Genomic DNA, 19808 nt, shown 5'->3' with positions numbered 1-19808 from the left:
CTACTTCCTAGATCAACCGGACAAACTTGCTTATTCTTCCACCACGTCTTCTACTACCCCCGCTGATGTATGGTTGTGGCATCGGCGTCTTGGGCATCCCTCATTTCATTTACTTAAGCATTTATTTCCTTCTAGTTTCGCAAATCATCATGTGTCTGACTTTCTTTGTGAGTCTTGTCAACTTGGAAAACAACATAGAGCTTCTTTTGCTCCCAGTTTGAATAAAAGCTTAGTTCCTTTTTCATTAAGACATTCTGATGTTTGGGGTCCCTCTCGTGTTCTGTCTGTGAAAGGTCATCGCTGGTTTGTTACATTTATTGATGATTTTTCTCGTGCTACTTGGGTGTATCTCATGAAAGATAAGAGTGAAGTTTTCTCCGTGTTTCGCACTTTTCATAAGATGATTTGTACTCAGTTTGGGGCCACTATCAAAATATTTCGTTCTGATAATGGCGGGGAATACATAGATTCTGGGTTAGGACAATATTTCTCTACTCATGGCATTATCCATCAGACCTCTTGCACCAATACCCCTCAACAAAATGGGGTGGCCGAACGCAAGAATCGGCATCTTCTTGACATGGCTCGGTGCATGTGTTTTTTTATGAACATGCCTCAACCCTATTGGGGCGACGCTGTTCTCACCGCTGCCCATCTTATTAATCGTCTCCCTACCCAGGTCTTGGACAAACAGGCTCCGCTTCACATCCTCCTCGGTTCTCAGTCCTTGTTTTCTATTCCTCCCAAAATATTTGGTTGTGTCTGTTTTGTCCATAATCACTCTCCCTCTCGTGGTAAGTTGGACCCTCGCTCCCTCAAGTGTGTTTTCCTTGGTTATTCTCCTACTCAAAAGGGGTATAAATGTTACCACCCTTCTTCTCGTAAGTGGTTTGTGTCCATGGATGTCACTTTCTTTGAGTCCCAGTCCTATTTCTTGTCCTCTCCGGTGTCACCGTCCTCATTTCCGGGGGAGCCTTGGTGTGAAGTGAGTCCTGTGTCTCCTATGGTAGAAGTGAGTCCTGTGCCTCCTATGGTAGAACCAGTTGTTCTTGCACCCCCCTCTTCTACTGGAACTATAGAACCCACTGTCACCAAGAATAAGGATGGGCATGTTTATGTCCGGGACATCAACAGAAAACAAGTTAACTGGATACAAGGGACCGTTTCTGCTACTCCACTGCCATCTCCTGCTTCTGATGACAGTCTAGGTAACTTTGAATCTCGTGAGTCCATTGATCTTGATGTTCCTATTGCCAAAAGGAAGGGTGTGAGATCTTGTACTCAACATCCTATCTCACAGTTTGTATCATACTCTCATTTGTCATCCTCATATAGAGCGTTTGTGTCCAATATTTCCTCTGTTAGCATTCCTAACCATTTTCAGGATGCTCTTGCTATCTCTGAGTGGAAACTAGCCATGATTGAGGAAATGAAAGCACTTAGGAAGAATGGCACTTGGGAATTGACTGAGTTACCTACGGGCAAACGACCTGTGGGCTGTAAATGGGTATATACTGTGAAACACAAAGCAGATGGGTCTATTGAGCGTTACAAGGCAAGACTTGTGGCAAAAGGGTTTACTCAGACATATGGCATTGATTATCAGGAGACCTTCGCACCCGTGGCTAAAATGAATTCAGTCAGAGTACTTCTCTCTCTAGCAGCTAATCTAGATTGGCCGCTTTATCAGTTTGATGTCAAGAATGCTTTTCTCCATGGTGACCTCGAAGAAGAAGTATATATGGACATTCCTTCGGGTTTTGAGGATCATCAAACAGAAGGGAAAGTATGCAAACTTCGGAAGTCATTATATGGTCTCAAACAGTCTCCAAGGGCTTGGTTTGAAAGATTCACTCAGGCTATGTTTAAATATGGTTTCAAACAAAGTCAGGCAGATCACACATTGTTTGTGAAACATTCCTCATGCGGTAAGACTACAGCACTTATTGTTTATGTAGATGACATAGTTCTTACAAGCAATGATAGTGGGGAAATACCTCTGTTGAAGAAATACTTAGCCAAAGAGTTTGAAATCAAAGACTTGGGAAGCTTGAAGTATTTTCTGGGAATTGAAGTTGCTCGCTCTAAGGATGGGATATTTATCTCACAGAGAAAATATGTGCTTGACCTGTTGAAGGAAACTGGGATGCTTGGCTGCAAGGCATGTGCCACCCCACTGGAACCCAATCAAAAATTGGGAGATGATGAAGGAGGAGAAGTTGTGGATAGGGGGAGCTATCAACGATTAGTGGGTAAGCTCATTTACCTATCTCATTCCCGTCCTGATATTGCTGTTGCTGTCAGTATAGTTAGTCAGTTTATGCATGCTCCTCATCAGATTCACTTTGAGGCTGTCATGAGAATCTTGAGGTATTTGAAGTCTGCTCCTGGTAAGGGTCTGTATTTTTCAAAGTATGATCATCTTCGTGTAGAAGCCTATACAGATGCTGACTGGGCTGGGCCAGTAACTGATAGGAGATCAACTTCAGGGTATTGCACATTTGTCGGCGGCAACCTAGTTACTTGGAGGAGTAAGAAACAAAATGTGGTTGCCAGGTCAAGTGCAGAAGCTGAGTTTAGAGTTATGGCACAAGGTGTGTGTGAACTTTTATGGATCAAATTATTGTTGAGTGATCTAGGTATTGCTCAGACGGACTCCATGCGGTTATATTGTGATAATAAGGCCGCCATCAACATTGCTCACAATCCAGTTCAACATGACAGGACAAAACATGTTGAGATTGATCGCCACTTCATTAAGGAGAAACTCACTAGTGGTACCATTTGTACTCCTTTTGTTCAGTCTGGTGAACAACTTGCTGACATTCTCACAAAGGGAATTGGGAATAAACCGTTTCATGACATATTAGGCAAGCTGGGCATGAGAGATATCTTCGCACCAGCTTGAGGGGGAGTGTTGGCATATTATAATCACCGAAAGTCACTTAGTATTTTATTAGCCGAAAGGCACTAGGGTCTGTAATCATTGTTATGCCCTCAGGGATCATCTTGTAATTGTCTTGTTTGTAAACCCTAATCTTCATTTATAAATAAGGGGTGATATCTCATCATACCCTAAGCTGATTATTCAAGCTTCAAGCACTTCTGCTCCTACTCCTATGTGTTGTGATAATCGAAGTGCCATCCAGATTGCTCATAACTCTGTCTTCCATGTTGGTCTAAGCATATTGAGATTGATCGTCATTTTGTGCGTCATAATCTTCAGCCTCTTACTTTGTCCTTACCATTTGTGTCATCTGCTATGCAATTGGCTGATTTTTTCACGAAGTCTCATACAATTTTGCGCTTTCGTTTTCTGCTTGGCAAACTCTTGATACTATCACATCATGAGTTTGAGGGGGGGTGTTAAGCATATATGTATTTGATATTATTATTTATTATTATGGGTAGTTTAGTCTTTGGTACTTTTAGGGTTTGCTTAGCGTAGATATATATATCTCCTTTGTATTCTTTATTTTTCTAATGCTCAATAAACAATCCTTAGTTTCTTCTAAACTTGTTTATCAATTCATATTATATAATATTATTCACCCAAAAAAATATTGTATAATATAATATATCATAAATAATAAAATTTTTATGCCTAAAATAAAAATAATTTATTTTTATCATATATAATATAATTTATTTTATGCCTAAAATAATTTTTATAATTTTTATTTGTTATTCATATTTTATTTGTTATTTTTTTTGATAAAATTTGTTATTCCTTGGCTTTTTTAAACTCATCTCCCTAAAATAAATATATTTAAAAAATAACTATTTAATGTATCCCCATACCCGTATCCAATTTGGATCCATATCCACGTATCCTCAATTTTTAATTTTGAAGTGCCGACCCTTAGATACGCACTAGTCGTGTAACGTAGGTGGTTGGCAAGAATGCATATTGCGTAGTGTACAATGGAATCTTTACTTGCTGCGGATTTTAAAAAAAAGGGAATCTTCTTTTCTTGAGAGTATATCTTGAGCATTTGTGGCACTACAACCACCTCCGTAAACTGTGATGAAGATTCTCTTACATTCTTGTTTCTAGAGTAGGTTTTTGTGCGATGTAGAAGGATGATTGATAAATTCCAGTCTAGACCAGTGAGAAAACCACATTTTCTCTTTGTCCAGTTTGATAGTGTTGAGTTCATAACTGTGTAATAATAGGCTTCTAGCCTAGTGGGTTTTTGACATCGGGTTCATCCCAATTCATTACTGGGTTTAGAAAACCACTGGGCTTGGTACTTCTTTATTGTTTACTATCATATTTTCTTTACTGTAATACATACCTCTTATCTTTATTTGTTTTACTTGAGACAGCTCCAAATCATTGTTTCACATCCTTTGTGGTTTGTGTAAGGTTTTCCATCCATTGTACAAAAGTTGCATGTTTCAGTGCAAATCCAATTTATCTAGACAAATGCCCTGGTACCAAATCCAATTTTTCTAGACAAAATGCCCTGGTATCCCTGTTTCCTGTTGTACTTACAAATTTGTCACTTCTGGACGTGTGTACATCGTATGAAAATTGCATTTCTCAAATGCCCTACTACTGAGAGACATAAGTGTTTTGATTGATGAAGACAAAATGAAATTAGTCTGAGAAGTACTTTCAAAATGCCTTGTTACATGGGCAGTATCCAAATTGTAGTATCCGTTAATGAAATGGAAAGTTTGTTTGCATACTCGGTTACCCATTTAAAATACAGAATTGGGGTATCAAAATTATCTGCTAGCTTTCTGCTTTTCTGCAGCCTAGACTCATAGCTACATTTCTCTCTTCTTGTAATAAGGCGTTCAGCTGTGAACTCATCCTACTGGGTATTAGTAGGCTGGTGGTAGGCATATGCAGTTTGTTTCCATCCCTTTCAATATCTATCAAGCTAGGCAAACAGAGTGCTCTTTCCTTTTTGATGAGATTGTTTATTACGTCTTCGGCCAGTACAGTATGTGGCTGGAAATTTGAAGTGGATTTATCAAAACAAATTATTTGTGAGTTTTTGTGGTTATAAAAATGCAGGTCATCTTGATCAATCTTCCTTCTCAAATGAAACTTCTGGCCTGAATAGGCTCGACATGTTTGTCTAATGCTGTTCTAATCTGTACGACCTTCGCCTTTTGATATCATTACTCTGCATACTCAATATATCATTCACTGTCTGTGCAGGTTTTGATGAAGGTTTTATCAAATGTAGAGGCTTGTGTTTTGGTTGGAGGGTGTGTTTTAGCTGTTGATCTGCTAACATCAGTTCATGAAGCTTCAGAAAGAACTGCTATTCCTCTACAATCTAATTTGATAGCTGCTTCTGCTTTCATGGAACCACTTAAGGAATGGATGTTTATTGACAAGGAAGGTGTACAAGTTGGACCCCTGGAGAAGGATGCTATCAGAAGGTTCTGGTCAAAGAAAGCTATTGTTTGGACAACACGGTGCCGGGCTTCTGGGATGTCAGATTGGAAGAGATTACGAGATATACGTGAACTTCGTTGGGCTCTGGCTGTTCGGGTTCCCGTTCTCACTCCAATCCAGGTATTGTTATTTTAGATCACAATTATATAGTGTACTCGTGCTTTCATAGTTAGTTCTTGGTACTTTTTGTAGCATTAGATATTATGATGTAGCACAAAAAAAAATAGAAGAAGAAAGAAGAAACTGGGGAATCACAATCCCAAACCAAATATATCAATATTCATTAATCAATAATCTTATCAATTCTAGTCTAGTCTTAAATCATTACGTAAGTCCTATTTATAGGCATCATAGGGAAACCCTAATAAATGTTACCAAAATTAACAAAACTACAACAATAAAATTCTAATTAAATTAGAACTCCTAATAAATAAAAATTACAAATTCATCAAGTATCAATTTATTTAACTCACTTGCATTCACCATCATAACTGTAACTTTTGCCTACTTTGTGTACTATCCTCATGATCACTGTTAAAATATCATTTTGCATCCAGGTAGGGGAGGCTGCATTGTCCGTTTTACACAGCATGGTTTCTGCACATTCAGATTTAGACGATGCCGGAGAGCTAGTTACACCAACACCTAGAGTAAAGCGGATGTTGTCAAGTCCTCGTTGCCTTCCACATATTGCACAGGTGATTTAAATTTTTTTTTTTTTTGCCTCTCAGTTTTTTTCTAGTATTCTAATTATTTTTGTAGACCTGGAATCAATGTATTGCTGGGTGGGTTTGAAAGGTTACATTATTTGTTTATTTTCATCTATCTGTTAATATAGATCCGGGCATAGGCTTTTCATATCCATCTAATATCTGAATCTAGTATTTGATGATTGGCACTGATCCGGGTATTCTTTTCAGCAGCTGTAGAAGGCAGCTTTGATCAGGGCTTTTTTTTTTTTCTTTCAAGATCTCTAGTTTGTTTTAGTGTTAAATAGTACCACTAGCAGCACCATCTCTTACCCAATATTGGTCGCTTGTGGGTGGTTGTTATTATCTAGGGTTTGCCCTACAGGGGTCGGTCCAATGTTATTCTACCTTGGAGGGGTTCCTACTTCCTCATCATATAAAGAAGTTGCGTAAAATTGTATAATAGTATGACCTTTCTTGTTGAGCTTGATTTTACAATGTCATTCAAAAAGATGACCGATTTGTCAATGCAATGCATGTCCAACCATAATAGTTTGATGGAGTTGTATGTTCCAACTTCCCCAGGTCTGGAAATTTTACATGCAGACCAATTTATCTTAGTTGCATGAAGTGGAAAGTGGAAGCTGGGTTGGGGTCAAGGGAGTGGGGCACATTAAAGATATGGTTTGGAGTGCTTAGGGGAGCATTAATATATTTTATATATAAATATATTGTAAGAAGTATTATTTGTTGCTTAATTGTAACATATATGTTAAATGTTTACATTACATTATCACTTACATTTGTAAACATAAGAACAGTAACTTCGCATCTTCAATCCTTATGGAAACCAAACTGAAAGATCTATAAAAATATCTTCACCATTTAATTCTTAAGAGGAATGTCAAAATCTAAATAAATATATGGTTAGCCAGATTTTCTTTTGCATTGAAGCTTTTATTTTATTTCTTTGGTACATATGAATGGTCCTATACTAGTTGGAACCATGGTTCTATCTCGCTAGGAATGTGGTTTTAGAAGGATTTTTTATTTTGAATAGTAGAATCACGGTTATAGAGTGGAAACAATCGCCCCAGTAGGACATTCTTGCAACTAAGCAATTTGCTGCCAATTGATTCAAATACTATTCCAGGATTCGCAAAAGTTGAAATGTTCGAGGTGTGGACTATTGTGTTACACCAGTTCATAATATCCTAGGGTATTAGAAGCTTGCAGTCCTTGAAGCCCATCTCTCCACTTAAGCATGGGCTCATTTTTTCTTGGCTGAAGTCTCACACCTCCACGGCTTCTTCCTCTTCCCTGTCCAATTTTGTTCTTCTTGTAAGTTTCTATGGAGGCAAAAGAGATAGCAGAGTTGTGGTCAGCCAGTCAGCAAAAGGGGGGTGGTGCTATGTCAGGGGAGATTCAGGAGAATGATGCAAGGGGAATGAAAATCTGGAGGTGCTTTCCAACAAAAAATTGTCCTTGTTTGGCAGCTCTTGCTCTGGCAGGGATGATACAGGAGGTATATCCTGAAGCAATTTTGGAAGCTAAAGAGAAGCAATGGTCTGAGTGAGTGAATCAGGAACATAAAAGACTTTGTTTCCTGTTTGGGGTTCTTGCATGAAGGTTTTGAGGCAGAGCTAGGGCAGATTTTCGATGCCATTGAGAAAAGGTGGAGGGAGCAGGTTTATATTAGAAGTTGGGAGGAGAGGGGCACATCTTCCTCGAGGAAGGATAAAGAATTCAAGAAGCTAGAGTTCACTATTAGATATGAGATTTGATGTGTAAACAACAAAGACCGGGCTCCATGAATATTAGCATGGAATATGAGGGGCCCGATAAGAGGAAGGTGGTGAATTCATTACTTAGGAGTTGTAGGGCTGATGTGGTATGTTTAGGTTAGATTTTGAGAAGAAATAAAATGGAAGAAGAGAAGAGAGGAGAATAATGTTGTGCTGGAAAAAGAGAGGAGAGAATTGCTTAGTGTAACTCTTATTTATACTAAATGAGTTCAAAGTACAAAAAAACGCCATAGGAAATAATACTGCATAACGTAACTTTCCTCCTCAAGTTGGTGCATACATATCTTTTATGCCCAACTTGTAGATAATGGGGGTGAAAAATCTTACTACAAAGCCCTTTAGTGAATACATCTGCTAACTATCCTCTGACCTCACAAAGGAAATGCAGATTAAACTGTTGCTCAGTTTCTCCTTGATTAAGTGTATCAATCTCAATATGTTTTGTCCAGTCATATTGCACTGGAATGTGGGCAATACTGATGGCGGCTTGTCACAATACAACTTTATAGGTCAATTTTAGCAACACTTGGGAGCCACATAAGCTCACAAATACTATGAGCCATTTCCCTGAATTCAGCTTTCCACACTCTGCCTACTTTTTGCTCTGCAGGTAACCAAATTGCCTCCTATAAAGGTACTAACTAGAAGTAGACCTTCCGTCATCAACTGAGCCAACCCAGTCTACATCAATCAATGCTTCCAATATCAAATTACCATGAATGGAGAAAAGTATTCCCTTCCCTAGAGTTGACTTAAGGTACCTCAAAATATGATAGACGGCATCAAGATGCACTATATGAGGAATGATTTATTAAAGCTGATAATTTGTTGATAGATATCAGAGGGATAACCCTTGTGGGTTTCCTGGATAAGGTACCAACTGTTACTTAAAATTGTTTGGCTTGCTAAGAACTACATGTTATACTCTAGTGACTATCCAAGTTGCTATGAAGCTTTTAGTTGGATAAGCTATGCTTTTTCTATTCTCTGGGAAGGACTTGTCAAATTGTGTGAAATTACCATACAGCAAGGGAGTCAATATGTGTCACAACATTGGGAAAGCTCTATGGAGGAACCCTTGTGTACCTGGGCACAACCATAAGCTGGCTTCTATATATTGTAGGGAAATTTGTCACAAATTGAAGCCTTATGCCCAAACCATTCTATTTGAAACACACAGACCTATATGTCTACATGTCACAAGTGTATGGGTCTTGATTCTTAAAACTGTCAAAAATGGATGGAAAAATACCACTATTTATATTCTATTTTTTCATTGTTTTGGAATGTAGGCTATGCTTACTGGGGAGCCAAGTGTTGTAGAGGGTGCTGCTGCTTTGCTGAAGGCTGTTGTCACCAGAAATCCCAAGGCAATGATAAAGTTATACAGTACAGGCGCATTTTATTTTGCTCTAGCATACCCTGGTTCTAATCTCCTCTCAATTGGCCAACTCTTTTCTGTGACTCATGTCCATCAAGCGTTTCATGGTGGTGAAGAAGCTGCAGTTTCCTCTTCATTGCCATTGGCAAAACGTAGTGTGTTGGGTGGGCTTCTCCCTGAGTCCTTGCTGTATGTATTGGAACGAAGTGGTCCAGGTGCATTTGCGGCAGCAATGGTTTCTGATTCTGACACTCCAGAAATCATATGGACTCACAAAATGAGGGCTGAGAATCTGATCCGCCAGGTAATTCAAACCTTAAGAGTAAGGTGTATGACTAGTTTGGTTCATTTGCATTCTTATCTAAAGAAAATATAATTTAACCCTTTTACTTTTTATTTCTTTCTTTTAGGTTTTGCAGCATCTGGGTGACTTTCCCCAGAAACTATCCCAACATTGCCATTCTTTATATGATTATGCTCCTATGCCACCAGTGACTTATCCTGAGTTAAGGGATGAAATGTGGTGTCACCGTTATTACCTGCGAAACTTATGTGATGAGATTCGATTTCCAAATTGGCCAATTGTTGAACATGTTGAGTTCCTACAGTCATTGCTGGTAATGTGGCGTGAGGAGTTGACACGGAGACCTATGGATCTTTCTGAAGAAGAAGCTTGCAAAATTCTAGAAATATCCTTGGATGATGTATCTAGAGATGATGCCAGCAGCAAACATTCTGTAGAGATGGCTGAGGAGATTCCTAACATATCCAAACAAATTGAGAACATTGATGAAGAAAAACTAAAGCGACAATACAGAAAACTTGCGATGAAATATCATCCAGACAAAAATCCTGAAGGGAGGGAGAAGTTTCTTGCTGTGCAGAAAGCTTATGAACGTCTGCAGGTATACATTGGCTTCTGGTTCTACTATTAAAAACTTCTTGTTTGGTATTGTGGAAAAACCTCCAATAACCTTGAATTTTTTCATCTTGAAACTTTTTACAAACTGATGACAATGCCTGTTTTACCAAGATTTGGTTTTGGTTAACAATGGCAAGAATTGATTTAAGTGTTCGAATGTCTGGGCTTTGTGTCAATGTTTGAGTTGTATTTAGTAATAGATACCTCAATTTATGGATGTTTGGTTGGTTATTTTAAAGTATGTTGAGACTTAATCTGTGGAAGTCTCAATCATCTATTGACCAATTTTTTTTTTTTTTTTTCTTTTTGTGTGCGTGCGTGCGTAATGACCTCATATGTACTGAGTGGATTACATTTTGTTTTTATAAATTTTTTGTTGTTGTTTTTTTTTTTTTTTTTTTTTTGGAGCCCAAAATAAAATCCAGACAAAAAACTTGTAGTAGACCCTCTTTTTTCTTTTTTACTATTCTCATTTGGGAAGTACCACGAAATGCCACTAAAAAGAAAAACAATTTGCAGTTTGAAGACATCACATAGGTATTTATTTATCCAAAATGTGTTACCCTTGCCCACCTTTGATTCTCCTCTGGAAAAATTTAATCTGGTGGATCTAAGAATGTGTGCATACTGTGTAGACCCCTTTCATGGCATGTTGCATATGTATTGCAGCATCAGGGGCCATTTGACTGGTATCAATAATACACAAACTGTCTTTGACTGACAGATGAGGTCTACTATTCTCACATCACTCTCTACTTTTCTATACATCTTTTCGTAAAAAGTCAAAAAGTTACTAAAATAGCTTGTTCCCAAACGAGGCCTTAGTATTTTTCAATCTCCTTAAACAAAATAAAAGCTTAATAGTGTTCAGATAAAGGTATGAAATCATGCATTTAGGCCCATCTTGCTAATTTTTCTAGCTGTTCATCTCTTAAAATTGGTTTGTCAAATCCATAAATTAGGATGTTTTTGAAGTATGGTAGATTTCTGACTTTGATTGATATCATGTTACCTAGAACAGTGAAGCATATCCAACTTATCTGGAATTCAAAATATGGCCTTTTGGACAGAATGGTTGGTTAGGATGACAGCTACATATTTTTTTCTTGATACTTTTGGACTGAAATTTTTTAAGAAAGATATTTCTAACAAATTTTCCCCCTGTACCAATACATAAGTGGTAGCTTACACTCAAAACTCACAATCTCAAAACTAAACGACAGTATTTTAGAGAATTGCCCATTAAATGATGAGTAGGCTGCATGTGGGTTTTATTTTGTCCGCTACCTTGTTTTTCCAAGAACAAAGCAAGTTCTATGAATACTGACAAATTTTACATCAACCTTGACAATTAAGGCTAATTGTATTGGGAAAACTCTATTCATACATATAATTTATACAAAAAACACCACAAGAATGAATACTGGCAAATTTACTTAAGGTAATTATATTTTCCTTGTGCATTGTTGTTGAACCAAGTCTATTTATTGTTTGAAGATATGGCACGACTTTTTAAATCTTGTAGGCTTGTAGATATGATATTTATGGCTTTAAAGTCTTAATGTTTGACAATCAACGTTCTCTTACCATTTCGGAAATGATTATTTATTAGGCTACCATGCAAGGGTTGCAAGGTCCCCAACCATGGAGGTTGCTGCTACTATTGAAGGGGCAATGCATTTTGTACAGACGATATGGGTATGTATTGGAGCCATTTAAATACGCTGGATATCCCATGCTGTTGAATGCAGTCACCGTGGACAAGGATGACAACAATTTTCTTGCTTCTGATAGAGCACCTCTCCTTGTTGCAGCCTCAGAGCTCATTTGGCTGACGTCAGTCTTCTTGCTATCATTGATTTTTCTTGTTAGATATTTTGGTTTTTTTTTTATTTCTATTTTGACTGATAAATTTGAAGTCTTTTTACTCCCATGTTTTAGGTGTGCATCTTCTTCACTTAATGGTGAAGAGCTTGTGAGAGATGGTGGAATACAGCTTCTTGCTACTCTCCTCTCCCGTTGCATGTGTGTTGTTCAGCCAACAACCCCTGCAAGTGAACCGTCTGCCATTATCGTTACAAATGTGATGCGGACATTTTCTGTCTTAAGTCAGTTTGAAAGTGCCAGAGCTGAGATACTTGAATTTTCTGGACTAGTTCAGGACATTGTTCACTGCACTGAACTTGAGCTTGCACCTGCTGCTGTTGATGCTGCCCTTGAGACTATTGCGCGTGTTTCTGTCTCCTCTGACTTACAAACAGCCTTACTAAAGGCTGGTGTGTTATGGTAAGTTGGTTCATTTCATTGCTCTGTTTTTCAGCTGTATCATCTATAGTGCCTTTATGCTAATGCTGTAGGTTTAACAAATTGATTGTTCTGCTGCCAGTCCAACCTGTTTTCTCCCTCCTGTTAACACCTTTATCTTGCTCAACACTACGACTCTGCAGTTTTTGTTTTTCTTCCCAAACGATCATCGTGTCATAGTTTGTTCCTCTACACCTTTCTATCTTTTTTTTGTAGCTGCTTTTTGGCTCGTCCATTGACATCATGGCGGCTAGTGCTTCCTAAGTGGAATCTGGTCCTAATGTTCCCTTTGGTGATTCTAATTAGAATAGTGAAAGTGGGCACCATTAACAGCACTTGAGGAGAACACTTCAATTTATGGACAATGGAGGTCAAATAGGCGTCTGGGGAATAATCGTGGCAGCTTTCTGAACAATTGGTTCCATGATTGAAAACTCTCTGTCCTAGTGCTCTCAAATTGTTTCGTAGAGCAATGTTTTTCATTTTCTTAGTAACTACAAAGCTGCATAGTAAAATATTTTAGACAAACTTATCTTGCTATGAAAAGATGGCATTCCCTTTCATGCTTAAGCTGTGTAGTAAAATATTTTAGACAAACTTATATTGCTATGAAAAGATGGCATATCCTTTCATGTTTGTCAAGTATTTTATGACCAGCAACTTTTCTTTCTATAAACTTTAATCATCCTCTTTAACAATGTCATACAGTAGTGCACTGTGCAGCTTTAAGCATTAATGATGCAGAGTAGGACAAAAAGAAGAGGGGCAGATTCTAATCTCATTATAATTTGCTTGGGGTATCACATTATCAAGCTTAGGACTGAACTTGAGTCTTTTTCTTTTCTTTTTTTTCAAATGTTCACGCGAGTTAGTTTACTTTGTGTATACTTCCATTTTTGTTTAATTGTTTTATGACCGTAGTTAGTTTGGAAATTTAATGACAGATGCAGGCTATCCTGCAGATCCATGGATCTTATTTTGGGTTAAGTTGTGTTAAGCAATCTTTACAAGTGTTCTCCTGCTTCTCTAAAATGTTCTTAGTGGTCAAAGTATGAAAGTTTCCTATTTGGAAGTCATATTCTTGAGAAGCTATTAAGATTTATGTCTACTGTTTTTTTAACCTCCAGGGTCTGAGGTGTTTGGTAACGTTTTCAAAATTTTCATTTTTTCTGTTTGTGTTTTTGAAAAACGTATACAATTGGAAGTTCAAAAACACCCGTCTTTTTCATATAGTTTTCATTTTGTGGCAAAAATCAGCTTGTTTGGTTCTGGTTTTTAGAAAACAATTTTTAGAAAATTCTACTTTTTTATTTTCTGTATTTTAATGTTTTTAATGAATTTTTTTAATATTTTAAACAATTTTTTTTTAAAAAAAAATATTTTAGACACACCTAACATAAATACACTTAAAAAAGTATAATATTTGTGAAAAAAATCTTTAAAAAATACACTAAATACCAAAAAACACAAAAAAAAGAAAAAAGAAAAAAGAAAATTCAGTACATTTTTCGTATTTTTGTGTATTTATTAATTTTTAAAATATTTTTTCACAAATATTTTACTATTTAGATACATTTAAGTAAGGTGCATCTAAAAAAGTAAAAAAATTACTTAAAATTTTAAAAATATTCACAAATACGGAAAACAAAAAATCCAATTTTCAGAAAACTGAATTCAGAAAACTAAAACCAAACATACTGAATGGTTTTTGAAATTCAAAAAGCAATATAAAATTGTCATAAAAAAGGAGTGTTTTCAGAAGGCTTTTGCAAAGCAGTTTGCCAAACAAGTTCTTCATTTCAGTTCTCCTTTCTTTTGTTCAATTTTTCGAGAAAAGAAAACAAAGACAATATTAAACACTCCCTAAGCAATTCTTTGTTTCTTTCCTTAAAAACTAGACAGGTTGGTGTTTGTAGGTAAATGTTCATGCTCTCAAACAGCCCATACCTCATGCCCAAACTCTGACTTACCAAGCTCACAACAACCTCAACTCTTTCACTAATTGCCTTTGATTTAGCAACTAAGTGCTAAATACTTAAAACTAGAATAGAACAATGTTAACTGTCCATGAGCAGTAGAATTGTGTTCCCTTCAAGCTCTTACTTCTGAGCTATGTCAAGTTGTCCAGGTTCCTATCCAGGGAGTCTGAAGTTTGACTCCCCCTCAGTTTGCCCAGTTCCTTGGCTTAAGAGGTGGCCTCTGAATCCCAAGTTTACATGCCCAGGCTGAGTTATCGATTATGAAAAAAAAAAAACAAAAATTGAAGTGCCACTACCCTCTGATTATCTGCATTTGAACTGCCAAGACAATATTTTTTGTTTCAGAAAATTGCTTCTAATTCTCTCCTTAGCTGTAATGCTGAACTTAGAGAACTATGAACATATATCTTATTTATAGTTAGGATAGAAATCTTATATAATTTCTTTTTAGAAGAACAAACGAACGAGCAATAGCACATGTGGGAGATTCTATTTTCACACCACACTTTGTCTCGGTACACACCATTTGTGTCATTCGGATATCAACTTTCGAACAAAATACAAATGTTCGGATATCTACTTTCAAATTAAAATTAATCGTTCTAACAAAAATCCCGTTCCCGTTCAATAGTTGATATCCGAACATTTGTATTTTGTTCGAAAGTTGATGTCCGAACGGCACAAATAGTGTGTACTGAGACAAAGTGTGGTGTGCAAATAGAATCTCCCAGCACATGTATAGCACAAATGTGTGATGGACATAGTTCCAAGTTTGCATAATCAATTTTAGTCCTAGTTTCTGAAAGTAATTAGATAGCTAATGTGCATTTGCATTATACTAAACTTCATTATCTGTGTACAAGTTGAAGCAAATCACTTTCAATTAGAACTATCCAATCTCATGCCAACTATGTTGTTTATATGAGCACACTCCAAGCATGCTAAATTTTGGATATGTAGTATGCTGTCTTCTTATTTACTGTCCACATGCTAGAACTATCCATGATCTTATCAAGGTTTCTTTTGGGGCTTGAATTGAGTTGGTTTCGACACTCCTGCTACCCCATTGCTATGATATTTCTTTGCTATCCTAATATTATTCATTGTCTTTGTTCTGGTTGTTTGTTTGATATATGAATTGTGGTTATTAAGCACAACTATCCAAATGGCAGTTATGATACATGGAATCTCTTTTAATCCTGCATTATTATACAAACTAAGTTTCTGATATTAAATTTGGTAATTTTTAGGTTCCTTTTGCCGTTGTTGCTCCAATATGATTCAACTGCGGAGGACTCTGACGTGACAGAGGCACATGGTGTTGGTGCTAGTGTTCAAGTCGCGAAGAATTTTCATGCTATACTGGCGTCTCAGGCTTTGTCAAGGCTTAGTGGTTTGGGTACAAATGATAGTTCAACACCATATAATCGGGCTGCAGTTGATGCCCTCAGAGCTTTGCTGACTCCTAAACTTTCCAGTATGCTAAAAGATCCATTACCAAAAGAACTATTGTCTAGATTAAACGCCAACTTGGAGTCACCAGAGGTAAGTGCTGCGTTTTTGTTTTTCCCTTCATCTGCCTGCATGCTCCTTTACATGGTAAGGGATGCTATGATGTATGTATGACCAGTTGCAAGACAAGAGTAGTCTGCCCCCAGCTCTTAAGGGATGTGGCTCCCTCGTATAGAAGGTTAGAGTTCAAACTGGCTGTACGGGATAAGATGGACTACTTTCTAAGCAATAGTTTAGTGAATAATGTTTAGGAGCCACCGACTATCATATACAGCCCATGTTGTCTGATTGAGATACTGTTCTGAGGTCTTTCCTTTTTTTTCTTGTCATTTTTGCTTGCTTAGTTTACTGGATTTTGAGAGTACTTCTCTTCTTGGTGGTGTAAAAACGGTTCTTGCAGCGAGTGCTATCACATTTTTTGCATTAGGAAAGTTAGCCTAGAATGTCAGGTGTTGAATTGTTGAATTAGTTATTTGAGAGATAAGCTTAGTGTTGTGTTAAATTTTATCTGCACTCAGTCTACTTGTTCATTGTCTTATGGATAACTTTTGTTCTTTTTGGGAAGTATAGTTTTAACCTTGTGATATTACTGATTGTTTTGTGAAACACATCCAAGGGCCAAAAGTTGTGTTGTGGATAAACTGTAAAAATAGTTTCATTTAACAATTCATCTCCATTGTTTGTTGTGATCTGGTTAAGGCTTAGAGGCACTCTATGATTCCCTAGGGTGATAATCACAGTTTGGATGAGATGATCTTGAATACTGGGGTGTTTAAAAGCTTAAATATGATGCCAATAGAAAATTGATGGCTCCAAAATAATGATACCTGTTCAATTGCGTGTGTAGCTATTCTATGGTATAGCACGTATTGCATCCTTATCTTTTTTAGAGGTGAGGTGGTGACCTTCATTCAATTTTTTAATTATATGAATTTATCAATCTCTTCTGGTTGCAGATTATTTGGAACTCTTCAACACGAGCAGAATTATTAAAATTTGTGGACCAGCAGCGTGCAAGCCAAGGTCCAGATGGTTCATATGACCTGAACGATTCACATGTCTTTGTTTACGAAGCACTATCGAAAGAACTATTTGTTGGCAATGTGTACTTGAGGGTCTATAATGATCAACCAGATTTTGAGATTAGTGAACCAGAAGCCTTCTGTTTTGCACTTGTTGATTTTATATCATGTCTAGTGCACAATCAGCATTCTACAGATTCAGGTGGTCAGGTGATTGAATCATCCCCAGAGACAACTAAGGCTGAATCATCCCCAGAGACAACTGAGGTTCAAACCAATTCTGCCAATGGATCAATGAATGGACAGCATGTTGCTGATGATTCTTCAGCAGTCTCTGATGGAAAAGTGATGAGCAATGAGGAATTAGAACTTGTTAAGAAACTTCAATTTGGATTAACTTCTCTTCAGGTGCACGGCTGATTGGCTTATATTGAGCTATTAAGTGACCTTCTCTTTCTTTCATTTTTCTTTCTGCAATACACAATTGATCTATTTACTCAGGTATCTTTGTGGTATTATTGCAGAACTTACTGACGAGCGACCCAAAGTTGGCATCTGTATTTTCTACTAAAGAAAAGCTGTTACCACTGTTTGAATGTTTTTCTGTTCCTGTTGCATCTAAAAGCAACATTCCTCAACTTACTTTGATTGTATTTTCGCTCTTGACGGCACATGCTCCTTGTTTGGAGGCTATGGTTGCAGATGGATCTAGTCTTCTGCTTTTGTTACAAATGCTTCACTCTTCACCTAATTGTCGTGAAGGGGTGCTTCATGTTCTTTATGCCTTGGCAAGCACTCCAGAACTAGCTTGGGCAGCTGCCAAGCATGGTGGAGTGGTGTACATTCTTGAACTTCTCCTTCCTTTGCAAGGTAAACTATTTGTTTTTCTTTCTATTAACAGTAACTTTTCAAAAAGTTATTGAAAAATGGAATGACTTTTTGCAGAGGAAATTCCCCTACAGCAAAGAGCAGCAGCTGCCTCTTTGTTGGGCAAGCTTGTTGGGCAGCCAATGCATGGGCCCAGAGTGGCCATAACACTTGCAAGGTTTCTGCCTGACGGCCTAGTATCTGTTATTAGGGATGGACCTGGTGAAGCTGTTGTGTCTGCACTTGAACAAACAACAGAGACTCCAGAGCTTGTATGGACTCCGGCAATGGCAGCTTCTTTGTCTGCACAAATTGCAACCATGGCATCAGATCTATATCGTGAACAGATGAAAGGTCGTGTTGTTGATTGGGATGTACCTGAGCAAGCATCTGGTCAACAAGAAATGAGAGATGAACCACAGGTATCATTACTTCTGCATCTGCTTCATAAAAAAAATGTGTTCATGCTCATTGCTAATCAAAATTTTGTGGTGATGTAGGTCGGTGGAATCTATGTCAGGCTATTTTTGAAAGATCCTAAATTTCCTCTTAGAAACCCAAAGAGATTTTTGGAAGGACTATTAGATCAATATCTATCGTCCATTGCTGCCACGCATTATGACCAAGCTGTTGATCCTGAGCTTCCTCTGCTTCTGTCAGCTGCATTGGTGTCGTTACTGCGAGTACACCCTGCACTCGCAGATCATGTTGGGTATCTTGGATATGTGCCAAAACTCGTGTCTGCAGTGGCCTATGAAGGAAGACGAGAAACAATGGCATCTGGGGAGATGAAAAATGGCAGCTATGCTGATGGAACATATGAAACCGAGGACAGTTCGATGCAGCCAAGTTCACCAACTCCACAAGAACGTGTGCGCCTCAGTTGTTTACGAGTTCTGCATCAACTTGCAGCAAGTACTACTTGTGCTGAAGCTATGGCGGCGACCAGTGTAGGAACACCTCAGGTATGTGTGTATTTGTTCTGTTTCTCCTTAAATTGGTTTTTGATTATGAATTTTATTGTCTTTTTTGGTATGTGAAACTGGTGATTGCCATGTGCTGCTATGTTGAAATGTGTGCTTAAAGATGCTATTTTAACATGCATGCAAAATTTGTTCTTTTCATTTCTTTGTTGAGTATTTTTTTCAATGCATACTGTGGACATCGTTTATGTTATGTTCCCCTGTAATAGATTTCATTAGTTTGTTTTGGTACCATTAGAAGATTTCTGTGCCTTGTAGATTGCATTAAGTTCTTCTCTGATGCTTTGATTATGTATGTATAATCATTTTGGTTGCTTCAGTGTGACCAACAGGCTTCCCTTCTTTTTCTTCTTTTTTCTCTTCTTTTTCCTTTCCGTTTTGTGTTGTCTTTTTTGGGTGCCGATGCTGGGTTTTTACGTTCATGGAAGAATGTTCTCAGTAAAAACACATTGTCAGTTATGTGGAGAGCTGTGAATGTGTATGTATTTTTCCATCCATTCATTCACTCCTGTTGCTCTTGCTTTCAGGTTGTTCCGCTTCTAATGAAAGCTATTGGATGGCAAGGTGGAAGCATACTAGCTCTGGAGACACTAAAGCGTGTTGTGGTTGCTGGAAATCGAGCTAGGGATGCACTTGTTGCACAAGGACTTAAGTGAGTAGCACACAAAATTCATTAGCAACTTTATATATGTATAAATATTTATCAGCATTAGTTTATTCACTGTTCTATTTTTTATATGTTCCCATCAGAATGTGTTTGCCTTTATGAATCCCAGACTGTAAAAGCATTTATTTGCATCTACACAAATATCAATCACATGCAGACCCGTAGGCATAATCTGCTCTCTGCCTGTGCTTACGTTTATTCTGTCCCTACCAAATATTAATTAATAGTAAATAGTTCTTTTAACAAAAAATATAATAA

General features: G+C 37.5%; 1 protein-coding gene across 3 annotated transcripts in view; it reads left to right on the top strand.

Moving 5' to 3' along the window:
- The window catches only part of GRV2 (DNAJ heat shock N-terminal domain-containing protein), a 36518-nt gene that overhangs the window by 12265 nt on the left and 4445 nt on the right, over window positions 1-19808 (top strand). For all 3 annotated transcript variants that reach the window (XM_082870318.1, XM_082870319.1, XM_082870320.1), the window contains 12 exons: window positions 5177-5539; window positions 5977-6117; window positions 9206-9598; window positions 9705-10199; window positions 11829-12052; window positions 12158-12502; window positions 15750-16044; window positions 16968-17441; window positions 17558-17903; window positions 17979-18322; window positions 18401-18865; window positions 19411-19535. In XM_082870318.1, coding sequence (XP_082726444.1) covers window positions 5177-5539; window positions 5977-6117; window positions 9206-9598; window positions 9705-10199; window positions 11829-12052; window positions 12158-12502; window positions 15750-16044; window positions 16968-17441; window positions 17558-17903; window positions 17979-18322; window positions 18401-18865; window positions 19411-19535 — 4010 coding nt within the window. The remainder of the gene's footprint in view (window positions 1-5176; window positions 5540-5976; window positions 6118-9205; window positions 9599-9704; window positions 10200-11828; window positions 12053-12157; window positions 12503-15749; window positions 16045-16967; window positions 17442-17557; window positions 17904-17978; window positions 18323-18400; window positions 18866-19410; window positions 19536-19808) is intronic.

The sequence above is a fragment of the Camellia sinensis genome, chromosome 5, assembly GCF_055761805.1.
Source record: "Camellia sinensis isolate YWXY chromosome 5, ASM5576180v1, whole genome shotgun sequence".
NCBI classification, from domain to species: Eukaryota; Viridiplantae; Streptophyta; class Magnoliopsida; order Ericales; family Theaceae; genus Camellia; species Camellia sinensis.
The sequence above is the reverse complement of the archived record's forward strand: the minus strand, read 5'-3'. Positions and strand labels throughout refer to the sequence as shown.